This window comes from Anomaloglossus baeobatrachus, chromosome 5 (genome assembly GCF_048569485.1).
Source record: "Anomaloglossus baeobatrachus isolate aAnoBae1 chromosome 5, aAnoBae1.hap1, whole genome shotgun sequence".
In the NCBI taxonomy this organism is placed as follows: domain Eukaryota; kingdom Metazoa; phylum Chordata; class Amphibia; order Anura; family Aromobatidae; genus Anomaloglossus; species Anomaloglossus baeobatrachus.
The window spans coordinates 463,787,955-463,810,918 of record NC_134357.1 but is presented as its reverse complement, the minus strand read 5'-3'; the positions used below and the strand labels follow the sequence as shown (position 1 = coordinate 463,810,918).

The window sequence follows — 22,964 nt, the reverse complement described above, 5'->3', positions numbered from 1 at the left end:
AACCCATTTGAAATACTGGAACAGGTGGTAACGTCAGAGTTACTTTGGAGTAAAATCTACATTCAAATCTTCAAAGAGAGAAAAAAAAAAAAAAAAAAAAAAAAAAAAAATATATATAATATGAATAGCAGATATTCCACAAATATGTATCCTCTGTTATTTTGTATACAGAAAATGAGGAATAGTCTCAGTTTTTAATGCAACTTTCAGTATGGAGGTAATTAGTTTTATAGGAGGTGGTGGGGGAAGGTTTGGGCTGGAAAAAAAAAATATATATAATATCCAAAAATGGAGGACAAGTCCTCAGGAACAAGTCTTTCCAGTCTTACAGATTCACACCCCCCATGCCAGCACCGAGCAGCCTTCAGAGATGCTCTAAGTCAATGTGCAGGAAAAGAAACCTCAGTCAGCAAATCCAAGAAGAGGAATGATGCAGCAGATCCTGGCCGCCTGGTTAAGTGTCAACACCTACACATTTTTTGCATCACGACACCTTAGTTCACAGCTATATTTTCCTCCATGAAGTGAGTGAACTGGTGGTTAGGGGCACTCTCTGCAGTTTTTTCTTCTACCACCACCTCAGGCACACTTTGACTCCCACTAGGTTGAGAGACATCAATGTTTGAGACGGTGACCGTGCTGCCGATTGGCGCACTACCATTACTGACAGGGAGTACCGGAATGCCGCCACTCTGGATCACAGAGATCTCATTAGTCTTCATGGCAATGCCATTATTTAGAGCTGCAGCATACTGGTTCCATACAACTGGATCTATATTGACCGTAGGAGGAACAAGATACTTTGGAAAAATTTCAGCCACTTTCTTAGTATCACTTCCCAAGGCAGGCATTTGGTTGTCCATGGAGAGTCTTCGTCCTCGGCGAGCAGAATTATTCCACATGTGCGTTCCCACATGTACCTAATGAAGACAGAAAAGGTTAAGGCTTTCATGTATTTAAATGCCTCTACATTCATAAGATAAAGTTAGGTTAGTCAAGCAGAAGAGTTTGCAAAGTTGACATATTGGCGTGACATTCACACCAAGACTAAATCAGTAGCCTTTCTTAAAGAGGACCACCACCAGGATTTTCCTATATAAACTAAAGCCAATGCTATACTGGTGCCATCATGCTGATTTTAAACATACCTTTAGTTGTGAGATCTGATGTCTACTTTCTGAAATATTGGCACACTGTTGATAGCTGCTACAGGAATATCTAATAGGTGGGTCAGGTTTTGCTAGTTATACCTACATCTAACCACCTGTGCACTTGACCCGCTCACATCGCACCTCATCCCCAACATCACCGCAGTCCTCATCCCAGCCCTAACCCATCTCTTTAACCTTTCACTAACAAGTGGTGTATTCCCTTCATGCTTTAAACATGCCTCCATTACACCCATCCTCAAAAAGCCCTCCCTTGATCCATCCTCTGTGTCAAACTATCGCCCCTATGCCTCAAAACTACTGGAACAGCATGTCCATCTTGAATTGTCCTCATACCTCTCCTCCTGCTCCCTCTTTGACCAGCTACAATCTGGCTTCCGACTGCATCACTCTACTGAAACTGCCCTAACCAAAGTCACCAATGACCTACTAACCGCCAAAGCCAAGCGACACTACTCTGTCCTCCTCCTCCTGGACCTGTCCTCTGCCTTCGACACAGTAGACCATTCCCTCCTACTACAGATTCTCGCATCTCTGGGCATCACAGACTTGGCCCCATCTTGGATCTCCTCATACCTAACCTTCAGCATCTCCCATTCTCACACCACTTCCTCATCTCGCCCCCTATCTATCAGTGTCTCCCAAGGCTCAGTTCTTGGACCCCTGCTGTTCTCCATCTACACCTTCGGCCTTGGACAGCTCATAGAGTCGTACGGCTTTCAGTATCATCTCTATACCGATGACAGACAGATCTATCTCTCTGGACCTGACATTACCTCTCTACTAACCAAAATTCCACAATGTCTGTCTGCCATTTCATACTTCTCTGTGCGATTCCTAAAGCTTAACATGGACAAAACAGTTAATAGTCTTTCCTCCTCCTCCTCATCTCCTCCAACAAGCCTTTCCAGCAAACTTGATGGTTGCTCACTCTCCCCAGTCTCACAAGCTAGTTGCCTTGGAGTAAGCCTCGACTCTGCTCTATCCTTCAAGCCACACATCCAAGCCCTCTTCACCTCATGCAGACTACAATTCAAAAATATCTCCCGAATCCGTGCTTTCCTTAACCAAGAATCAGCAAAAACATTAGTGCATGCCCTAATCATCTCCCGCCTCGACTACTGCAACCTCCTGCTCTCTGGCCTCCCTTCCAACACTCTTGCACCCCTCCAATCTATTCTAAACTCTGCGGTCCGCTTAATCCACCTCTCCCCTCGCTATTCCCCAGCCTCACCACTCTGCCAATCCCTTCAGTGGCTTCCCATCGCCCAACGACTCCAAGTCAAAACATTAACCATGACATGCAAAGCCATCCACAACCTGTCTCCTCCTTACATCTATGACCTAGTCTCCCGGTACCTACCTGAACGCAACCTCAGATCCTCACAAGATCTCCTTCTCTACTCCCCTCTTCCCACAATCGCATACAAGATTTCTCCCGTGCCTCCCCCATACTCTGGAACGCTCTACCTCAGCATATCAGACTCTCCCCTACCGTGGAAAGCTTCAAGAGGAACCTCAAGACCCATCTCTTCCAAAAAGCCTACAACAACCTTCAGTCCAGTACACCACTGCGCAACCAGCTCTGTCCTCATCTATTGTACCATCACCCATTCCCTGTAGACTGAGCCCTCGCAGGAAGGGTCCTCTCTCCTCCTATACCAGTCTGTTTTGTACTGTTAATGATTGTTGTACGTATACCCTCTTTTACTTGTAAAGTGCCATGGAATAAATGGCACTATAATAATAATATTATTATTAATACCCACCCCTGTAATACCAGAGACAGAGGGAGGAAGGACAGGCAGGCAAACAGGGGCAGGAATAACTAGCAAACCCCAATCAACCTATTTGATATTTTACAGCATCTAAGTATCAGTGAATTTTCCAAACTTTACTTGCCTGTATTTCAGAAAGTATATATCCGATTTCACAACTAAAGGTATGTATAGAATCAGCATGGCAGCGCCAGTATAGCATTGACTTTAGTTTATATAGGAAAATCCTGGTGGCTGGTTCTCTTTAAGTTATACTTTGTTCCAATAGGCCCCTGTTCCCATTCATGAGGAGGCCAAAAGTGGATTCTTATGGCTTCCGTTTACATACAGTTTGCAAACAAAAAACACACAATGGGTCCCTATGGTGGGCCATTGTCATGCCATCCGGATTATAGCCACCATGGGCCATATGCCTCCTGAGCCTGATGGTTATCATTAGTGTAGTATGTCTCTAGCCTTGTGTTGGCCATATATTTAGGTCTGAGGTTTTAGATGCTGGAAACTATTGTTTTACTTGTGGAACCCACTATTTAAATTTTGTGTGGATATTTTAAATGAGCTAATGTCTGCAAAGCAAGGATCCAATAAGATTAGTTTTTTTCCCCTGCTACAACCTATCATATAAGACTTTGTATTATGTAAAATAAAAGACAACCCCTCTTACCTTTAGGTTTCCCTTAGTTGTAAAAGCCCGGCCGCATATTGTGCAAGCAAAAGGCTTTTCCCCTGTATGTGTCCTTTCATGGATCTGTAGCGCACTTGCAGATGAAAAGTTCTTATTACACGTAGGGCATATATGCTGCTTTGCGGAGCGACGTTGTGGGGTAATTAGGGGGCTCATCCCTGGTGACAGACTTGGTGGGGTAATGAACTGTGCCGTGCCTATAACCCGATCTGTTGGCATTTCCACTTTAATAAGTGTTGGGGGTGGACCAATGTACACATTTGAACTCCTACCTGCAGAATAATTAAGATTTGTTAAATACGTGTCAAGATTAAGATATTACTCAAACGCACAAAACAAGAGTCCTCTACGAGTCAGACAACTGGCTTTACATGTAACGGCGTCACATTAATTCACATTCACCTAAAATACCATTAGACATTACATATTATATTAGCAAAGTTATCCATGCAGTTCATTTTTTTTAATTCCAAAATAAGTATTTATTTTAACCCCGAAAATGAATACTTACTGAAGTCTCCATTATGGAGCAGCCCTGGTTCTTCTTTGATTTTCCGGACCAAGTTACCATTAGTTAGATCTAGGGCACCATCACCTTCTGTGTCAATGGAGCCATGCCCAGACTGCTCTGCTTTACTAGGTGCACATAGCATATCATGGCCATTAAAGGAAGGTGGTGACTTAGCTGGCATGCTGCCATCTTGGCTGTTAGATGGTGAACATTCTCTGGACTCAGGTTGTGCAGGACTTTTGCTATTCTGATATTCTTGGTCCCCAATGGAGGATGAATCATTGGTTAGTCCATCACTTTCCAGGGACCCATTGTCCAGTGATTTCACACTGTTTTGCCTCTGCAGATTTAAGCTAGGCAATATAAGATTTTCCCGAGAGGCAAGCTCAGAAAGCTGGACCAAGGCCGAGGCCTGGACCTCACTTTGTGGTGTAGGTGGCTTAGAACTCAAAGGCCCATTTCCAAGCTCCAAGTCTTCTTCCATGTCGATGTCATCAATGTTGTCATCGGTAAGATCTCCATTCTTCTCATCGATCACAGACGAATCCATGTCAGCATCTTCACAAGCATCTTCAGGAACTGGTGTGTTTGGTATCTGACCACCCATGTGCATTCGTATGTGTTGCTGTAGAACCACGGCATTAGTAAACTTCTTTTGGCAGATTGGGCATGAATGCTGCACTTTTGATGGAGTATTTGCACGGTGTACACCGTAATGAGTCTTGAGGTTGCTTTTGGTCGAAAAGGCTCGTCCGCAGATTTTACATTTAAATGGCCTCTCTCCAGTGTGGGTGCGGTAATGCATTTTAAGGGAGCTTGGACAGCTGAGAATTCTACGACAGATCAAGCATTCGTTTGGGTCTGAACCGGTTTTATCAATGTTCTCTACCAGTTGTTGGAGCTTGCTGGTTTCTGACCCTTGCTCACTTGACCCACTAACAGAAGGAGAGTTTAAACTCTGATCAGTGCCAGATTCGTGACCAACCACTCCAGATGAGACAGACTCGCCTTCACTGCTTGGCGATGGCTTAGACTGCAGGTTTATTGAGAGGGAGGCCACTGATGAGTCGCCTATGTTAGCTATATTTGGTATGGTTAAACTAGAGCTGGGAAGACTTGTCGGTACAGGTTTTGGGTCTGGAATCACATTCGATTCATCCAAAGGGACAGACATGCCATATGGGATCCCAGTTGTTGTTGGGATATTGTCAAGATGCTCAGGAACAGGATAGGGATTCATTCTTATGTGTGGGTACTTCTCTCGGTGACGTTGGAAGTGAACCTTCAGGTTTCCTTTTGTAGTAAATCTGTTGCCACATATGTTGCACTTATACGGTCTCTCGCCAGTATGGGAACGCAAGTGGATTTGCAGAGCACTGTCATTGCCAAACACTTTACCACAAAACTTACATTTATGCCTGAAGAATTGATCCTCACCACCACCAGGCTTCACTTCAGATATGGGGACAGGAAACTTGCTTTTCAGTTTTTTTGCAGGATCATTAAGATTGAGTGGATTCTGGAAGATTACAGTTCCAGGAGAGTGAGGTAGGACAGTGGTTGGAAATCGTGGAACAGAAGTAGGAATTCCCCTATTAACCTCAGGCTTTATTAGTGGGCTTGCGAGGCTAATTGGCACAGCACCAGATGCTGCCACAGGTATGCTGGTATGAGGTAGTTTGGATTGTTTAAGAGTCTCAAGTGTCAGGTTTTGCGCCCCAGCCTTCTGTCCAATTAGGGCAACTGCAGCAGTAAGCTGTTGGGATAGATGGGCACCTAGTGCCTTCAGTGGATCTGTAGCTGCCGCTAAGGAAGGATGCAAGGAATTAGGCGCCATCATAGCAATCTGAATGCGAATTTGCTCAGTAAGCTGAATCTGCTGAAGTTGCTGCTGCTGCAGGCATACCAGCTGTTCAAGAATCATTGGGATGGTGTTCGGGTTGTTTGCTGGATTAGAGATGCAATCTGACGTGTGTTGATTAACAGCCACTTTAGTAGTATTGATAGTTTGCAAAGTCACATTAGTGTTGGAGACCGTTGTTTTAGGCAGGTAGCCAAATCCATTAGCCTTGGGAGCCGACTGAGAAACAGTTTTATTTGCAGAGTCCACTTTTATGTCCATCTTCTCTGCTAAAGCGGTAGGGCCCTTTGGCAGTCCATCCTTATCGCCTTTACGCTCAGCCGGCTGTGCAGCGACACTTTTAAGAGGTGCTTCAGAGTAGACTTCGGGTGTCCCCTCGTTGTCACACTCGCTCATGATCAAGACCGGCTGATTTTTTGGGCAGTTCTTTTTATGCTCTAAAAACTCTGCCTGGTTGAAGAACTCGGCACAGCATTTCTCACAGACACGCGTCTCTTCCATTTTGCAGCGCTTTACATTTCTTTCTCCATCTGTATCGCTTGGACTGTCCTGAGGTTCAGCTAAAGAGAATAAAAAGACAAAACATGTGAGTGGGCATATACATCTATTAGTCATAAAATTAAAGCCAAGTACAAAAACACAAATATATATATATATATATATATATATATATATTCCTCGTTTTCAGAAAGTAATTACAAAGTTTAATGCTTGGAAATGCAAAGGCATGTCAGTAGTTTATAGAATAAAAGAATAATTTATATTTCACTCAATAATATACATAAAGAGAAAAACTGACAATTTTGCAGTGGTCTTAATTTTTGCCAGAGTTGTGTGTGTAATCAAACATATACATAATATATATATATATATATATATATATATATATATATATATATATATATATATATATATATATATATATATATATATATATATATATATATATATATATATATATATATATATATTTTTTTTTTTTTTTACTATAAAATATATATATTTTAGAGACACATTAAAAGGTCACTCAAAATCATGAATCATTCAGGTAAATGAAATTCTACATTAAATCTAACTAGAAATATAGACTACAAGTCAGTATAATATTACACTGCTCCATCATACATATATAATTATGCACTTTAGTGTTAGGGCTAATCGATACATTAGTGATTCATCCTGATTAGGTAGCAGTTCTGGTAACAAAACAACTCTTGACGTCAGGAGCAGCATCGCTCCTCCTCATATAGTGGGGTTGTTGCCCAGAGCATTGCTCATGTTAGCCAGGGACATAGTAAAGGAGAGGAGGGTGGGGTGGGGGGCTGGGGAGGTCTAATTTTACTAGTCACTGAGCTATCATACAGCCAAACTGCATTCCCACTTACGGTGGATATTTTACATATATATGTGATATGGGCCATTTTCACCAAGTCAAACTGCTGTTTGGTTTAAGCATGTAATCCATACTTATGCCCAAATATTTCTGGTGCTCAATGCTGTGTATTAACTAGAAAATTACAGCAGATAATTGCATAACTGTCAGTAAATTACTAATATTGCATTGGATCTTATAGCTAAAGTGCTGGTTTTATTTTTCTTTATACAAGTGAGATCAGTTTGTAAACGAATGCATGATTTATTTTGAAAAACAAAAGAATATTAATGAAGAGCGTTCTGCACATGGCTTTTGTCCTGTACCAGGCACTGTAACATTTGGCTACACAGCAAAATTATAGCCCTGGCCAGTCATTAAATAATGGTGCACAGGGAGGGGGAAGGGTCTTTTCATTAATGATAAAAGCAGAGATCCAGAAAGTTCGCCTGTTTTGCCATCTCTCCACCCCTGAATTTGTGGAATGTTATCTCTCAGCATCTAGTTATCCAATAAGTTAAAAGAATGCAGTGAAGTCAGCAGGGGTCTAGATTAAATCACCAACAAATGGATTTGAGAGGGGAAAAAAAAAAAAAAAAAATCCAATGCTATTGTGAAGTATGCTAATGTGTTTACAGAATGTGAGTCCTTCCACCATTGGAATAGTGTAAATTCAACAAAGAGCAGGGGGTGGAGAAAACCACACATGGAAATTACTCATCCATCTGTATTGCCACATGGATCCTTATACTTCAGCAATGGATAAAAGCTTACAAAGCAAAAACGTGCTTCCTCTGTAGACTAGCAATGTATCCACACGAAAAAAAAAAAAAAAAAGTTTCTATAATGCATGTATTTATGATCATGGCCCATAATATTATATATATATATATATATATATATATATATATATATATATATATATATATATATAAAAACCAACATATTATTATTTAATAATAATAATAATAATAATAATAATAATAATAATAATATGGACCAACATAGAGTGAGATAGATAGATCTCTTTATCTTGGTCCATTTTTTTTTTTTTTATAAAAAAAAAAACTATGGACCAAGATAAAGAGATCTATCTATCTCTATATTGGTCCATATTTTTATTTTTTTTTTTGAAGTGTGTGAGAAATATATAGATTTCTCACACACACTTTAAAAAAAAAATAAAAATATGGACCAACATAGAGATATATCTCTCTATCTTGGTGCATAGTTTTTTTTTTTTTATAAAAAAAAAAAAACCAAAAGAAAAAAAAAAAAAAAAAAAAAAAAACTATGGACCAAGATAAAGAGATCTCTCTATCTCGCTCTGTTGGTCCATAATATATATATATATATATTACACACACACATATATATACACACACTGGGGTGCACTGCCTTCCCCATTCGAGGTAAGAAGAGAAAAAAAAAAAAAAAAATCCATATTGCCCAATTGACTAAAATGGGTCCTATCGCAGTCTGGCATGGTGACTGATAGTATCTAGTCTCATTATGAGACTGAGTGTGTGTGAAAGTGGCCCAAGATTGTTTTACATAAGATTCTAAAAACAGGAGTGAGAAATAAAAAAAAAAAAAAAAAACAAAACGTACAAAATATATAAAAAAAATTTGGCTGAGGAGCGGGGTATCATGCAACGAAAGATTTAGAAACAGACTATACAAATTTTCCACATACAGTAAGAAGGAGAACAGAAGAGGGTACACATGAGAAGTACAGAAACAAACCTCATTCAAGAAGGAGATTCTTCAGAGCTTCTCCTCTCCATCAAACATGGAGCCCATAAACAAGCGGTCACGCCACACTAAAGCTGTGCTGAAGACACGGACCCTGCTGCCAAGGTCAATTGCAGGACCCCTAATTGTGAGACTGACATCAGTTTACCACCCACAGTAGGCGGCAAAGGTTAGAGAAGCCACTCACAGGCGCAGGGGGCACAGGGACGATGCTACAAGAAGTATTGAGCTGTCACAAGGTCTATGTGGAAGCACATACTAGAGGGCACCTGGCTCACATAGAATAGTGTATACAACCATTTGCAGAGAAACATCACTCATTTTGATCCTTCGCAGGCAAAGAAAAGGCCCAAAATCAAGTATCAAAATATTGTGGCTTCACTTTAGAAGTACAACAACATTTATTGGGGGAGTTCTGGATAGAAGTCAGGGTGATCAATAATGTTTTCTAATAGCACATTATAAAGAGCCCCTTGTGACCTTCCTTTGTCCTGTACATGCAGCACCCCCTGCTGATTTCCTGACCTGGTAATTGGTCACCAGGACTGGTTTAAAAAAAAAAAAAAAAAAAAAAAAAAAAAAAAAAAAAGTTCAGGAGGTGTGATAGATCCACAGGAAGAAAGTCATCTGTAGGCAGCAGCCACGTGAGGCAATGCCCTCTCCCGCCTGAAGGTGGCGCCACAGTATAACGATGCGCAGTCACCTCCATGTCCGGCATGGTGATCGTTATCAGAAATCTACAGGCTGGATATTCACAGATGTGTGAGAATATAGAGCAGAAGGCACAGGCTGAATATTGAGTATATAGAGACAGGGCACACAAGTGACTGATGGGGGACATTAAGTAAACTTTATGCACCTCTATAAAAAGAGAGAGGAGTACAGGGGGCTATATAAATATTAAGACCCCAATTCTCCAGCTATTAAGGGGGAGGGTTACGCGTTTACATGTGCAAACAGCACCTCCACCCCCCGGCCAGGCACATGCACAAAGGGAAGGGGGTCTAGGGCGCACAGCGGAGGAGGCTTATTATATAAAACAACAAATATCAATATGTAAACAGTGGACAACACGGAGGGGAGAGGGGGGGTCTGCGGCTGCAGGAACCCCGATAATAAAGCAGGTGCTGGGGCCACCACATAGTAAGACCAGTGCCCCCCGATATTACAGCAGGTGTTGGAGCCCCTCACATAATTAAAGCAGGTGCCCCCCCAGATTATAATAAGGCAGGTGACCCCCAGATAATAGTGAGGCAGGTGCCCGAGCCCAGCACTTTGGATATAACTGGTCACATTCTACAGCGGAAACAATGTAACAAAGTTACCGGGGGGATCGAGCGCAGAAGCCCGGGGATCGGCTGCAGCCGAGGTGAGCGCCCTGGGGTCGGGGGTCCCGGTACTCACCTCCCGTGTCCAGGAGCTGCTGCCCCTCCGAGTCCAGGTGCTGGGGCTTCGCCTGCTTGCGCCTAGACATGGTCCGTGCATCAGGAGGCAGCAGTGCCAATTATTCCTCCTCACAACAAATTCCAAGAGTCGGGTAATTACCCCCTTCAGGTGGAAATGCGCATGTCGCTGTAATTATGATTATCAATAATGCATTGCGATTTATCATGGGTTCCTGACAGCTGATTGGCCTGAGTCCAAAAAACTCACAGATTATTCAAATAAGGGCTATTGATCAGGAGGGGCGTGAGGGAGCCTGGGAAATGTAGTCCGCAGCCTGCAGCCCATGCTTCTGACTGCAACACAGCAACTTTTTTTTTTTTTTTTCCTCCTCTCTCTTTTCTTTCAATCACAAGACCCCTCCCCCCATGGCCAGAAATGCTTTTATAATTCCAAGTAAACACAATGGGGATGGGAGGGTTTTTTTTTTTTTTTTTTTGCAAGTGAAAGAGAGGGAGAAAAAAAAAAGTTGTTTGCAAATGAATGAAAATAAGCCAGTAGACAAAAGAGAAGTGTTATAGCTCCATGTGAACTGTAAGTGGGGATTGTGGCCCAGATGTGACAGGCCCTGCACGCCAGGGCTTCACATTGGTGGGGTGCTTATGCTATAGGAAGGGATTCCGGACGGAAAAGATGGCGATTAGTGTTTAGATTTCAGACAGAAATTAAATATTTATTCCTTCATCTTTGGGGAAGTTCACACGAGCGTATAAAAAGTTGTCCGATCTAGTGATGAGCCATAAGGCCACTTTTTTTAGTCGCTAGCGATCGCACCCGCCCCCGTCGTTTGTGCGTCACGGGCAAATCGCTACCCGTGGCGCACAATATCGCTGGTACGCGTCACACAAACATACCTTCCTAACGACGTCGCTGTGGCCGGCGAAGAAACTCTTTTCTAAGGGGGCGGTTAGTGCGGCGACACACGGCAGGCGTCCAATAGAAGCGGAGGGGCGGAGAGCAGCCGCATGGAAGTCACGCCCACCTCGTTGCCGGAGGACACAGGTACGGTGTTGTTCGTCGTTCCCGGGGTGTCACACGTGGCGATGTGTGCTGCCTCAGGAACGACCAACAACCTGCGTCCAAAAGCAGCAACGATACTTGGGAAATTGACGACGTGTCAACAATCAACGATTTGGTGAGTATTTTGCATCGTTAGCGGTCGCTCGTACGTGTCACACACAACAACGTCGCTAACAAGACCGGATGTGTGTCACGAATTCCGTGACCCCAACGACATCTCGTTAGCGATGTCATTGCGTGGAAAGCCCCCTTTACTCGGTGCTTAAAACAAGCAGACCGATGAGATCGACGAATTCATGGAATAATGGAAGTCAATAGGGAACTCGGGCATTTTTCCGGAAAATACTCGAAACGAGTATGGGCGCGACTCAAGTACCAAGTATAATGGAAGATCTTCCGGAAAAATGCTCAAGTTCCCCATTGACTTCCATTATTCTCGATACTCGATTTGCGCCTGTTCGAGAGTCTAACCTGCTCGTTTTGAGTATCTTCCGGAGAAATGTGTGAGTTTTCTATTGAACTTCCATTATATTCGCTACACAAGTCACGCCAGTCCGAGCGTCCAAGTATTGAGCACCTGAGCATGGTAGTGCTCGCTCATCACTAGTTACGAGTCCCGAGCACCCAGGCATGGTAGTGCCCACTCATCACTAGGTACGAGTACCGAGCACCACAGCATGGTAGTGCTCGCTCATCACTAGTTACGAGTATAGAGCCCCCGAGCATGGTAGTGCTCGCTCATCACTAGTTACAAGCATCGAGCACCCGAGCATGGTAGTGCTCATCACTAGTTATGAGTACCGAGTACCCGAGCATGGTAGTGCTTGCTCATCACTAGTTACGAGTACAGAACACCCAAGCATGGTAGTGCCCGCTCATCACTAGTTACGAGTGCTGAGCACCAGAGCATGGTAGAGCTCGCTCATCACTAGTTACAAGTATCGAGCACCCGAGCATGGTGGTGCTCACTCCTCACTAGTTATGAGTACCGAGCACCTGAGCATGGCAGTGCCCGCTCATCACTAGTTACAAGTACCGAGGACCCGAGCATGGTTGTGCCTGCTCATCACTAGTTACGAGTACTGAGCACCCGAGCATGGTACTTCTTGCTTATCACTAGTTACGAGTACCTAGCACCTGAGCATGGTAGTGCCCGCTCATCACTAGTTACAAGTACTGAGCACCCGAGCATGGTATTGCTCGCTTATCACTAGTTACTAGTACCGAGCACCCGAGCATGGTAGTGCTCACTCATCACTAGTTACGAGTACTGAGTACTGAGCATGGTAGTGCTAGCTCATCACTAGTTACGATTACTGAGTACTGAGCATGGTAGTGCCTGCTCATCACTAGTTACGAGTACAGAGCACTCAAGCATGGTAGTGCCCGCTCATCACTAGTTACGAGTACAGAGCACCCGAGCCTGGTAGTGCCCGCTCATCACTAGTTACGAGTACAGAGCACTCAAGCATGGTAGTGCCCGCTCATCACTAGTTACGAGTACAGAGCACTCAAGCATGGTAGTGCCCGCTCATCACTAGTTACGAGTACAGAGCACCCGAGCATGGTAGTGCCTGCTCATCACTAGTTACGAGTACAGAGCACTCAAGCATGGTAGTGCCCGCTCATCACTAGTTACGAGTACAGAGCACTCAAGCATGGTAGTGCCCGCTCATCACTAGTTACGAGTACAGAGCACCCGAGCATGGTAGTGCCTGCTCATCACTAGTTACGAGTACAGAGCACTCAAGCATGGTAGTGCCCGCTCATCACTAGTTACGAGTACAGAGCACCCGAGCCTGGTAGTGCCCGCTCATCACTAGTTACGAGTACAGAGCACCCGAGCTTAGTAGTGCTCACTCATCACTAGTTACGAGTACTGAGTACTGAGCATGGTAGTGCCTGCTCATCACTAGTTACGAGTACAGAGCACCCGAGCATGGTAGTGCCCGCTCATCACTAGTTACAAGTACCGAGCACCCGAGCATGGTAGTGCTCACTCATCACTAGTTACAAGTACCGAGCACCCGAGCATGGTGGTGCTCACTCATCACTAGTTATGAGTACCGAGCACCTGAGCATGGGAGTGCCCGCTCATCACTAGTTACAAGTACCGAGGACCCGAGCATGATAGTGCCTGCTCATCACTAGTTACGAGTACTGAGCATGGTAGTGCTCGCTCATCACTAGTTACGAGTACAGAGCACCCAAGCATGGTACTTCTTGCTTATCACTAGTTACGAGTACCTAGCACCCGAGCATGGTAGTGCCCGCTCATCACTAGTTACGAGTTGTGAGGTAGCACGGTCGGCTGCGCAGCAGAAGACACGGGATCCAGGCATTAAGGTTCACAGCACACGGTTTTAATGTCCAAACAAAAGTCCATAACACAATACATGTCCTCTCCAGCAGAAAACTCAGGGAGTTCTGTTCACTCCCTCACACCCGGCACACCTGCCCTCGTTCCTGATTCTATTTAACCCTTCCTTCAGTCTGTAGGGAAACAGCATTAACCCTATAGTGGATTCACTTTCTATCATGGAGTGAGCACAACCTGGGCGAGACATACCGGCCGTCATAGATAACCCCGGTCACAGTCTCACATACCCCCCCCCTCAGTTCAAGCGTGTGGGGTTGAACTCCAGCCATCAAACACGGGCCGCGGGACAAGGCATCGGCGTTGCCCTGCAACCTACCGGCCCGGTGTTCAACCGTAAACCGGAAGTTCTGCAGAGAAAGGAACCACCGGGTAACCCGGGCATTCCGTTCCTTGGCGGACCTCATCCAGACCAGTGGAGAGTGATCCGTCACCAAGCGAAACTGCCGTCCCAGCAGGTAATAGCGTAGGGACTCCAAGGCCCACTTGATCGCCAGGCACTCCTTCTCCACTACGCTATAATTCCGCTCGGGAGGGGTGAGCTTCCTACTTAAGAAGGTGACGGGGTGTTCCTCCCCCTGAACCACCTGAGACAACACTGCCCCCAGGCCGACCTCTGAGGCGTCAGTCTGTACTATGAACTCCTTCCGGAAATCAGGGTTGACCAGAACGGGCTGTCCGCACAGGACCTCCTTCAGGGCCCGGAAGGAGTCCTCGGCCTGCGGAGTCCAGCGCACCATGACGGACTTCTTGCCTTTGAGAAGGTCCGTCAAGGGGGCTGATAGTCCCGCAAAATCCTTTACAAACCTCCTGTAGTACCCCACGATACCCAGGAAGGCCCTAACCTGCTTCGTGGTCAGGGGTCTAGGCCACTTCTGGATCGCCTCAACCTTGTTAATTTGGGGCTTAATCACTCCTTGGCCTATCACGTAGCCCAAGTAGCGGGCTTCCGTGAGTCCCAATGCACATTTCTTGGGATTGGCTGTCAATCCGGCTGTTCGAAGCGCGTCCACCACCGCTTGTACCTGTTCCAAGTGGGTCTGCCAATCGGAGCTGTAAATAATGATGTCATCCAGGTACGCTGATGCATACGCCTGGTGGGGTTCCAGCACTAAGTCCATCAACCTCTGGAACGTGGCCGGAGCGCCATGTAACCCAAAAGGCAAGACAACATAGTGGAAGAGACCCTCAGGCGTAACAAAAGCGGTTTTCTCCTTGGCGGACTCCGTTAGTGGCACCTGCCAGTACCCTTTGGTCAGGTCGAGCGTGGTAAAATATCGCGCCTGTCCCAGCCTATCAATCAGCTCATCCACCCGGGGCATGGGGTAGAGATCGAACTTGGATATTTCGTTCAATCTCCTAAAGTCATTGCAGAACCTTAAGGAGCCATCGGGTTTTGGTATTAGGACAATCGGACTAGCCCATTCACTCCGGGATTTTTCGATGACCCCCAGGCGTAACATTGTCTTTACTTCCTCCGATATGGCTTGTCGTCGAGCCTCCGGTACCCGGTATGACTTCAGGCGTACCTTCAGGTGGGGCTCGGTGACAATATCATGTCGTATCAGACTGGTCCTACCGGGCAGCTCGGAGAAGACATCGGGGTTCTGCTGAACCAACCGTCTGGCCTCTCGCCTCTGTTGCTTGGTGAAGGCTTCTCCAATCCTTACTTCCGGTTCGTCCTCTCCGGAGGTCGCTGGAGCCGGATGTGAACGACCCGAAGAGGAGGGAGGTGGGGAAAAAACAGCCATCAGGCTTTCCCGTTCCTGCCAAGGTTTTAATAGGTTGACATGGTATATTTGTTCAGGTTTCCGCCTACCGGGCTGCAATACTTTATAGTTAACCACCCCTACTCTTTCCTTTATCTCGTAGGGGCCTTGCCACTGAGCCAGGAATTTGCTCTCCGCCGTGGGGATCAATACCAACACCCGATCCCCGGGTTTAAAGGTCCGCACGGTGGCTTGTCTATTGTAGCCGCCGCTTTGCGCGGCCTGAGCCTCCTGTAAATGCTCCTTCACAATTGGCATGACCGCGCTTATGCGGTTCTGCATTCCTAAAATGTGTTCGATCACACTTTTATGGGGGGTGGGCTCTTGTTCCCATGTTTCCTTTGCCAGGTCCAACAATCCCCGGGGATGTCGCCCGTATAACAACTCAAAAGGCGAAAACCCCGTGGATGCCTGTGGCACCTCACGGATGGCAAACATCAAATAGGGAAGCATCATATCCCAGTCTTTCCCGTCTTTTGAAATCACCCTTCTTAGCATGGTTTTCAGGGTTTTATTGAAACGCTCGACTAAACCGTCCGTTTGAGGATGATACACAGACGTACGCAACTGCTTGATCTGGAGTAGCCGGCATAGCTCTTTGGTCACTTTAGACATGAATGGGGTCCCCTGATCCGTAAGGATCTCCTTGGGCAACCCCACCCGGCAGAACACAGCAAACAACTCCCGAGCTATAAGCTTTGCTGCAGTATGTCTGAGAGGTATCGCCTCGGGATACCGGGTGGCATAGTCAACGATCACTAGGATGTGTTGGTGCCCTCGAGCGGACTTTACGAGGGGCCCCACCAGATCCATCCCTATCCATTCAAAAGGGACTTCTATAATGGGTAACGGTACCAACGGACTGCGAAAATGGGTCAGGGGTGCAGTAAGCTGACACTCCGGGCAGGTTTCGCAGAACCGTTTTACCTCCCCAAAGACCCCGGGCCAATAGAACCTTTGCAATATTCGCTCCTGCGTTTTCTTGACCCCTAGGTGACCACTCATCAGGTGTTTATGAGCCAAGTCGAGGACCCGCCGGCGATGCGGCTGGGGCACCACCAACTGTTCTACCCCTACGCCCCGTATTTCATCTACCCGGTAGAGTAAATCCTGCTTAAGAGCGAAATGGGGGTACCTTACCTGGGCACCGGGCAGCTGTGCCACCCCGTCAACTACTGTCACCCGACTCCGGGCATGTATTAACGTAGGGTCCTGGAGTTGGGCTGTCCCAAACGTATCCGGGGACGCCTCCAACTCCGGGATGGGCTCGACCGTCTCAGCCTCTCCTGCCAATACCTCTAGGGGCGACCTATCGGGTTCACACTCTGTCCCTATCATGGTGACCCCTACGGCAGGTGTCCCGGATTCAGGATTGTAGGGCTCAGGTCCCGGACCGACCAATATCTGAGGGGACTTAGGGGGTCCCCTCCATAAAGTCCAAAAATAGGGCAGATCCCTTCCTAGGATCACGTCATAAGGAAGAGTGTTAAGAAGTCCCACCTCATGTTGCACCTGACCGCAAGGTGCTGTGATGGTGACAATCCCCGTGGGATAGTCGCGGCGGTCCCCATGTATGCAAACCACCCCCACGGTGCGTCCTGTGGCCTTTACTTTAGCTCTCAAGGTGGATCGCACAAGGGTCACTAAGCTTCCGGAATCCAACAATCCTGTAACCGGACATCCATTCACCTGTATTTGGCACAAGTGGGGCTCTGTCTCTGGGGAGACCAGGTCAGCGGTACACACCACCTGAGCATACATTGAACCCCGCCGGGTAACCCCACAATCCATGGGCTCCGTGGTGAGTGGACACTGGGCTTCCATATGTCCCACCCGCTGGCACCGCCAACATCTAATGGGGACGGAAACCCCCTTGACGGGTTGTCGTTTAGGGTACAGAACCTTCCGGACCTCAGGAATGGCGGCCGCGGCCTCAGACGGGACGGTAGGGGACTCCTGTACCGTTGTCAGCGGTGGGTCCTTGGCCCTAGGCTTGGAGGGGCCGGACCGACGGGCGGTACGCAAAGTCTCAGTGTCCCGTATCAAGTCCTGCGTAGCCACATGCCGCTCTACCAGGGACACTAATTGGTCCAGGGTACTCGGGTCACCCTGTCCGACCCACCGTTGAACGGTGACGGGTAAAGTGCGCACAAAACGATCCACTACTACCCTTTCCACCATTTGCGCCGGGCTCAGAGTGTCAGGCTGCAACCACTTTTTTACAAGATGCAACAAGTCATAGGCCTGGGAGCGTACGGGTTTGGCTTCCTCAAAGAACCACTGATTTACCCGCTGAGCCCGTACATAGGTATTCACCCCCAACCGAGCCAGTATTTCGGCTTTCAGGGTCACATAGTCAATGGCGTCCTCGGCACAGAGGTCCAGGTACGCTTTTTGGGGTTCCCCCGTCAGATAGGGCGACAATACCTCAGCCCACTGCGGGGTCGGCAGCTTTTCCCGCTCGGCCACCCGCTCAAACACCGCCAGGAACGCTTCCACATCATCACCCGGGGTCATCTTTTGCAACGCTTGTCTCACCGCTTTCCGGACGCTGCCGTCGTCACCCGGTCCCGGGGTTGTTGCTGCCGGTCCGGCACGGATCGACTTGGCCAGGAGAACCATCTGTTCTTGGTGCCTTTTTTCCTGCAATTGTAAGGCTTGCTGCTGACGTGCATTGGCCTGCTCCATCTGTTCTTGGTGCCTTTTGTCCTGCACTTGCAAGGATTGCTGCTGACGTGCATTGGCCTGCTCCATCTGTTCTTGGTGCATTTTGACCTGCACTTGCAAGGATTGCTGCTGACGTGCATTGGCCTGATCCAACTGTTCTTGGAGTTTTTTTTCCTGCACTTGCAAGGATTGGAGCAGGTGTGCATTGGTCTGTTGCTGCTGTGCATTAGCCTGAGCCAAATGCTTTAGTATGTCCTCCATGGCGTCGCCGGGTTTGGGCTGTAGTATAGCCGCTCGAATCCAGGACATGCGCAGCTGGGTCACCAGGGATGGATGCTACACCTCACCGGCTGTCATGCCCGCATTCTCCACCATATGTGAGGTAGCACGGTCGGCTGCGCAGCAGAAGACACGGGATCCAGGCATTAAGGTTCACAGCACACGGTTTTAATGTCCAAACAAAAGTCCATAACACAATACATGTCCTCTCCAGCAGAAAACTCAGGGAGTTCTGTTCACTCCCTCACACCCGGCACACCTGCCCTCGTTCCTGATTCTATTTAACCCTTCCTTCAGTCTGTAGGGAAACAGCATTAACCCTATAGTGGATTCACTTTCTATCATGGAGTGAGCACAACCTGGGTGAGACATACCGGCCGTCATAGATAACCCCGGTCACAGTCTCACAGAGTACTGAGCACCCGAGCATGGTATTGCTCGCTTATCACTAGTTACTAGTACCGAGCACCCGAGCATGGTAGTGCTCACTCATCACTAGTTACGAGTATAGAGTACCTGAGCATGGTAGTGCTCACTCATCACTAGTTACGAGTACTGAGTACTGAGCATGGTAGTGCTCACTCATCACTAGTTACGATTACTGAGTACTGAGCATGGTAGTGCCTGCTCATCACTAGTTACGAGTACAGAGCACCCAAGCATGGTAGTGCCCGCTCATCACTAGTTACGAGTACAGAGCACCCGAGCCTGGTAGTGCCCACTCATCACTAGTTACGAGTACAGAGCACCCGAGCATAGTAGTGCTCACTCATCACTAGTTACGAGTACTGAGTACTGACCATGGTAGTGCCTGCTCATCACTAGTTACGAGTACAGAGCACCCAAGCATGGTAGTGCTCACTCATCACTAGTTACAAGTACCGAGCACCCGAGCATGGTGGTGCTCACTCATCACTAGTTATGAGTACCGAGCACCTGAGCATGGGAGTGCCCGCTCATCACTAGTTACAAGTACCGAGGACCCGAGCATGATAGTGCCTGCTCATCACTAGTTACGAGTACTGAGCATGGTAGTGCTCGCTCATCACTAGTTACGAGTACAGAGCACCCAAGCATGGTACTTCTTGCTTATCACTAGTTACGAGTACCTAGCACCCAAGCATGGTAGTGCCCGCTCATCACTAGTTACGAGTACTGAGCACTCGAGCATGGTATTGCTCGCTTATCACTAGTTACTAGTACCGAGCACCCGAGCATGGTAGTGCTCGCTCATCACTAGTTGCTAGTACCGAGCACCCGAGCATGGTAGTGCTCACTTATCACTAGTTACGAGAACTGAGTACTGAGCATGGTAGTGCTCGCTCATCACTAGTTACGAGTACTGAGTACTGAGCATGGTAGTGCTCGCTCATCACTAGTTACGAGTACTGAGTACTGAGCATGGTAGTGCCCGCTCATCACTAGTTACGAGTACTGAGTACTGAGCATGGTAGTGCTCGCTCATCACTAGTTACGAGTACTGAGTACTGAGCATGGTAGTGCCCGCTCATCACTAGTTACGAGTACTGAGCACCTGATTATGGTAGTGCTCACTCATCACTAGTTATGAGTACAGAGCACCCGAGCATGGTAGTGCTTGCTCATCAATAGTTACGAGTACAGAATACCCGAGCATGGTAGTGCCCGCTCATCACTAGTTACGAGTACTGAGTACTGAGCATGGTAGTGCTCGCTCATCACTAGTTACGAGTACTGAGTACTGAGCATGGTAGTGCCCGCTCATCACTAGTTACGAGTACTGAGCACCCGAGCATGGTAGTGCTTGCTCATCAATAGTTACGAGTACAGAATACCCGAGCATGGTAGTTCCCGCTCATCACTAGTTACGAGTACTGAGTACTGAGCATGGTAGTGCTCGCTCATCACTAGTTACGAGTACTGAGTACTGAGCATGGTAGTGCCCGCTCATCACTAGTTACGAGTACTGAGCACCTGATTATGGTAGTGCTCACTCATCACTAGTCCATTCTTCATCCAAAAAAAAAAACAACAATATTTTATCCAGATTCTTGTCCATTTTTTACATCTATATTAGATCCATTTTTTTTATACATCAATGGTTACTAAAATTTACAAGACCAAATACAGTTTCCTTGTTTTATCACTGCAAAGTATCCCTAAATAGAAAACGCTATATGGATGATCCAATAATCTGGGGCGCATCCATAGACTCGACTAAGCTAGTTTACCGTGAAATACATGAGAATGGCATAGACTAGGGCACGCGACAATTTTTTTCTTTTGAGGACATTGGATCCAGATGAAAAACCCAACTGAATAACTTTGGTCCCAGCGCTGTCTGTGCAGTTTGGTCACCACACGGCCGAAAATATGGTCATGTGACCGTAACCTTGAAGGGGCAAGATAGTCATGGCCCCCAATAACACTCCTTATACATATCTATTAACATCCTCCTGTTAGGGGAGGGCTCCTGTGAAGTGTGAGGATCCAAGCCTTTCCCAGTAAACATGACACATTGTAGCAGAGTAATTATGGATCTGAAGACAAAGGGAAATAACAGTTTCTGGCTAATTTTCAATAGTTTGATACGATTGGAGCAGGTAAATGTATGACGGGAAGCTCCAATCTTTTATCTTTCCATTAATAGTATTAATTAGCAGAATGTGAAGTGAGTGACCAGTTGACTTATCCAGTGTAACCCATAGACCTGGTTATTTCTATCACATCAGCCCATCCTCATGCACTGTGCACCACAGACTCCGATCCTCCCCTGTGTATACAACCTTCTTCCTGCCGCCTCACGTTTTACCATATAGGGCTGTTAGCAGAAAGCAGATTAATACAAAGTCAATTGGTGAAATATGTTTCCTGTAGTGACCATAGGTGCAACAATTGTCGTAAACATCTGACAATCATTTATTATATCAACGTTAATCTGGTTCACAGGAAAAGAAATAGTTTTTGGTAAAGAAGCGTATACACCAAATCAATGTTGTAGATTTATTAATAACGCCATGCATTGCGTAGACTAAAGTCAGCCAAAATGTTAAGACTTGTATCAGTTCCCATAGGCTTTCTGATACTTTGGCCCTACTCACTAATAATGATACTTTTGTCCTCCTTAATCTACACACACACACACACACACACATATATATGTGTGTGTGTGTGCGTTCATTTTATTTATATATATATATATATATATATATAAAATGCACACACACACATATATATATTTATATATACAATCAATGCATATACACACACATATATATATATATATATACATATATATATCTACACACTGGAGATCAAAAAATTATATGAGAACAACACACAATTTCCTAAATGTTAAGGTCATTGTGTATCCTATGTGATTATATGCTAACATGAGTAAATCAGCAGTATTTTAAGCTTATTTCATATATTGAATTTATTCCAAAGCACATAATAAAAATGTAAATGAGATAAATGAAAAAGAACACTGATCAAAATTAGAGAAGTTATTGATGTTAATCTGGCACCTGGTGCTAATTTCCTTAATTATCTGTCAAACTCTATTTAACTGGCAGCCTAACTTTCCAGTTTGCACTGACTTTGCAAAAGTGGTGTGCCATTCCAAAGTGACTGAAACCCTCCGGCAGCAGGTTGTCCACATGATGGCCAAAGGGGTGACCCTATCAGCCATAGAAAGAGAAATTGGTGACCAAACCTTTCATTAGCAGAGATAATCAAAAGGCTAGACTCACCTTTGGTGAGGAGCATGTTGTGTGGACAGAGGAGAAGTGGTCTACAGTTCATTTTAGTGATGAAACCAAGTTTAATTTATTTGTGTCTGATGGGAAACATTATGTTCATTGACAAACTTGGGAAAGATTGAACCCAAAGTGTGTTAAGAAGTCAGTGAAAGGTGGTGGAGGAAGTGTCATGGTTTGGGGAATGTTTTCTGTAGCAGGAGTTGGACCTCTCATACAGTTACATGACAGAGAGAATGCAAATGTGTATCAGAACCTTCTTCAACAACACCTGGTTCCTTGCTTGCATTCACTCACTCACTCAATCAGCCAGCAATTTTCATGCAGGACAATGCCCCCTGTCACACAGCAAAACGGGTAAAACAATTCCTTGAAACAGAAAACAATATAATGACCAGCCCAGAGTCCTGATCTAAACCCAATAGAAAACCTCTGGAAAATCCTTGGTGACAAAGTTATGGCCAAGAAACCCACAACAGTCAAAGAACTGTGGAAGAGACTAGAAGAAGAGTGGACCAAAATCACACTAGAGCAGTGTGAG

The 22,964-nt window shown here is 46.0% G+C and overlaps 1 protein-coding gene across 1 annotated transcript; it reads right to left on the bottom strand.

The window, feature by feature from the left end:
- Window positions 1–344: 344 nt before the first annotated feature.
- Window positions 345–10,605, bottom strand: SALL4 (spalt like transcription factor 4). The gene is made up of 4 exons (XM_075351784.1): window positions 10,536–10,605; window positions 4,144–6,564; window positions 3,612–3,904; window positions 345–920 (listed from the first exon to the last, which is right to left on the bottom strand). Exons 1-4 carry the CDS (start codon window positions 10,603–10,605, stop codon window positions 495–497), a joined length of 3,210 nt encoding a protein of 1,069 aa, XP_075207899.1. The 3' UTR covers window positions 345–494.
- Between the last annotated feature and the right edge of the window lie 12,359 nt (window positions 10,606–22,964).

Excerpts from the sequence above, each read along its gene's own strand:
- SALL4 (XM_075351784.1), bottom strand. The coding sequence starts at position 10,605 with ATGTCTAGGCGCAAGCAGGCGAAGCCCCAGCACCTGGACTCGGAGGGG. Across the intron at positions 3,905-4,143 it reads GCTCCATAATGGAGACTTCA|GTAGGAGTTCAAATGTGTAC; the intron begins GTAAGTATTCAT and ends ATTATTCTGCAG. Across the intron at positions 921-3,611 it reads CAACTAAGGGAAACCTAAAG|GTACATGTGGGAACGCACAT; the intron begins GTAAGAGGGGTT and ends TGTCTTCATTAG.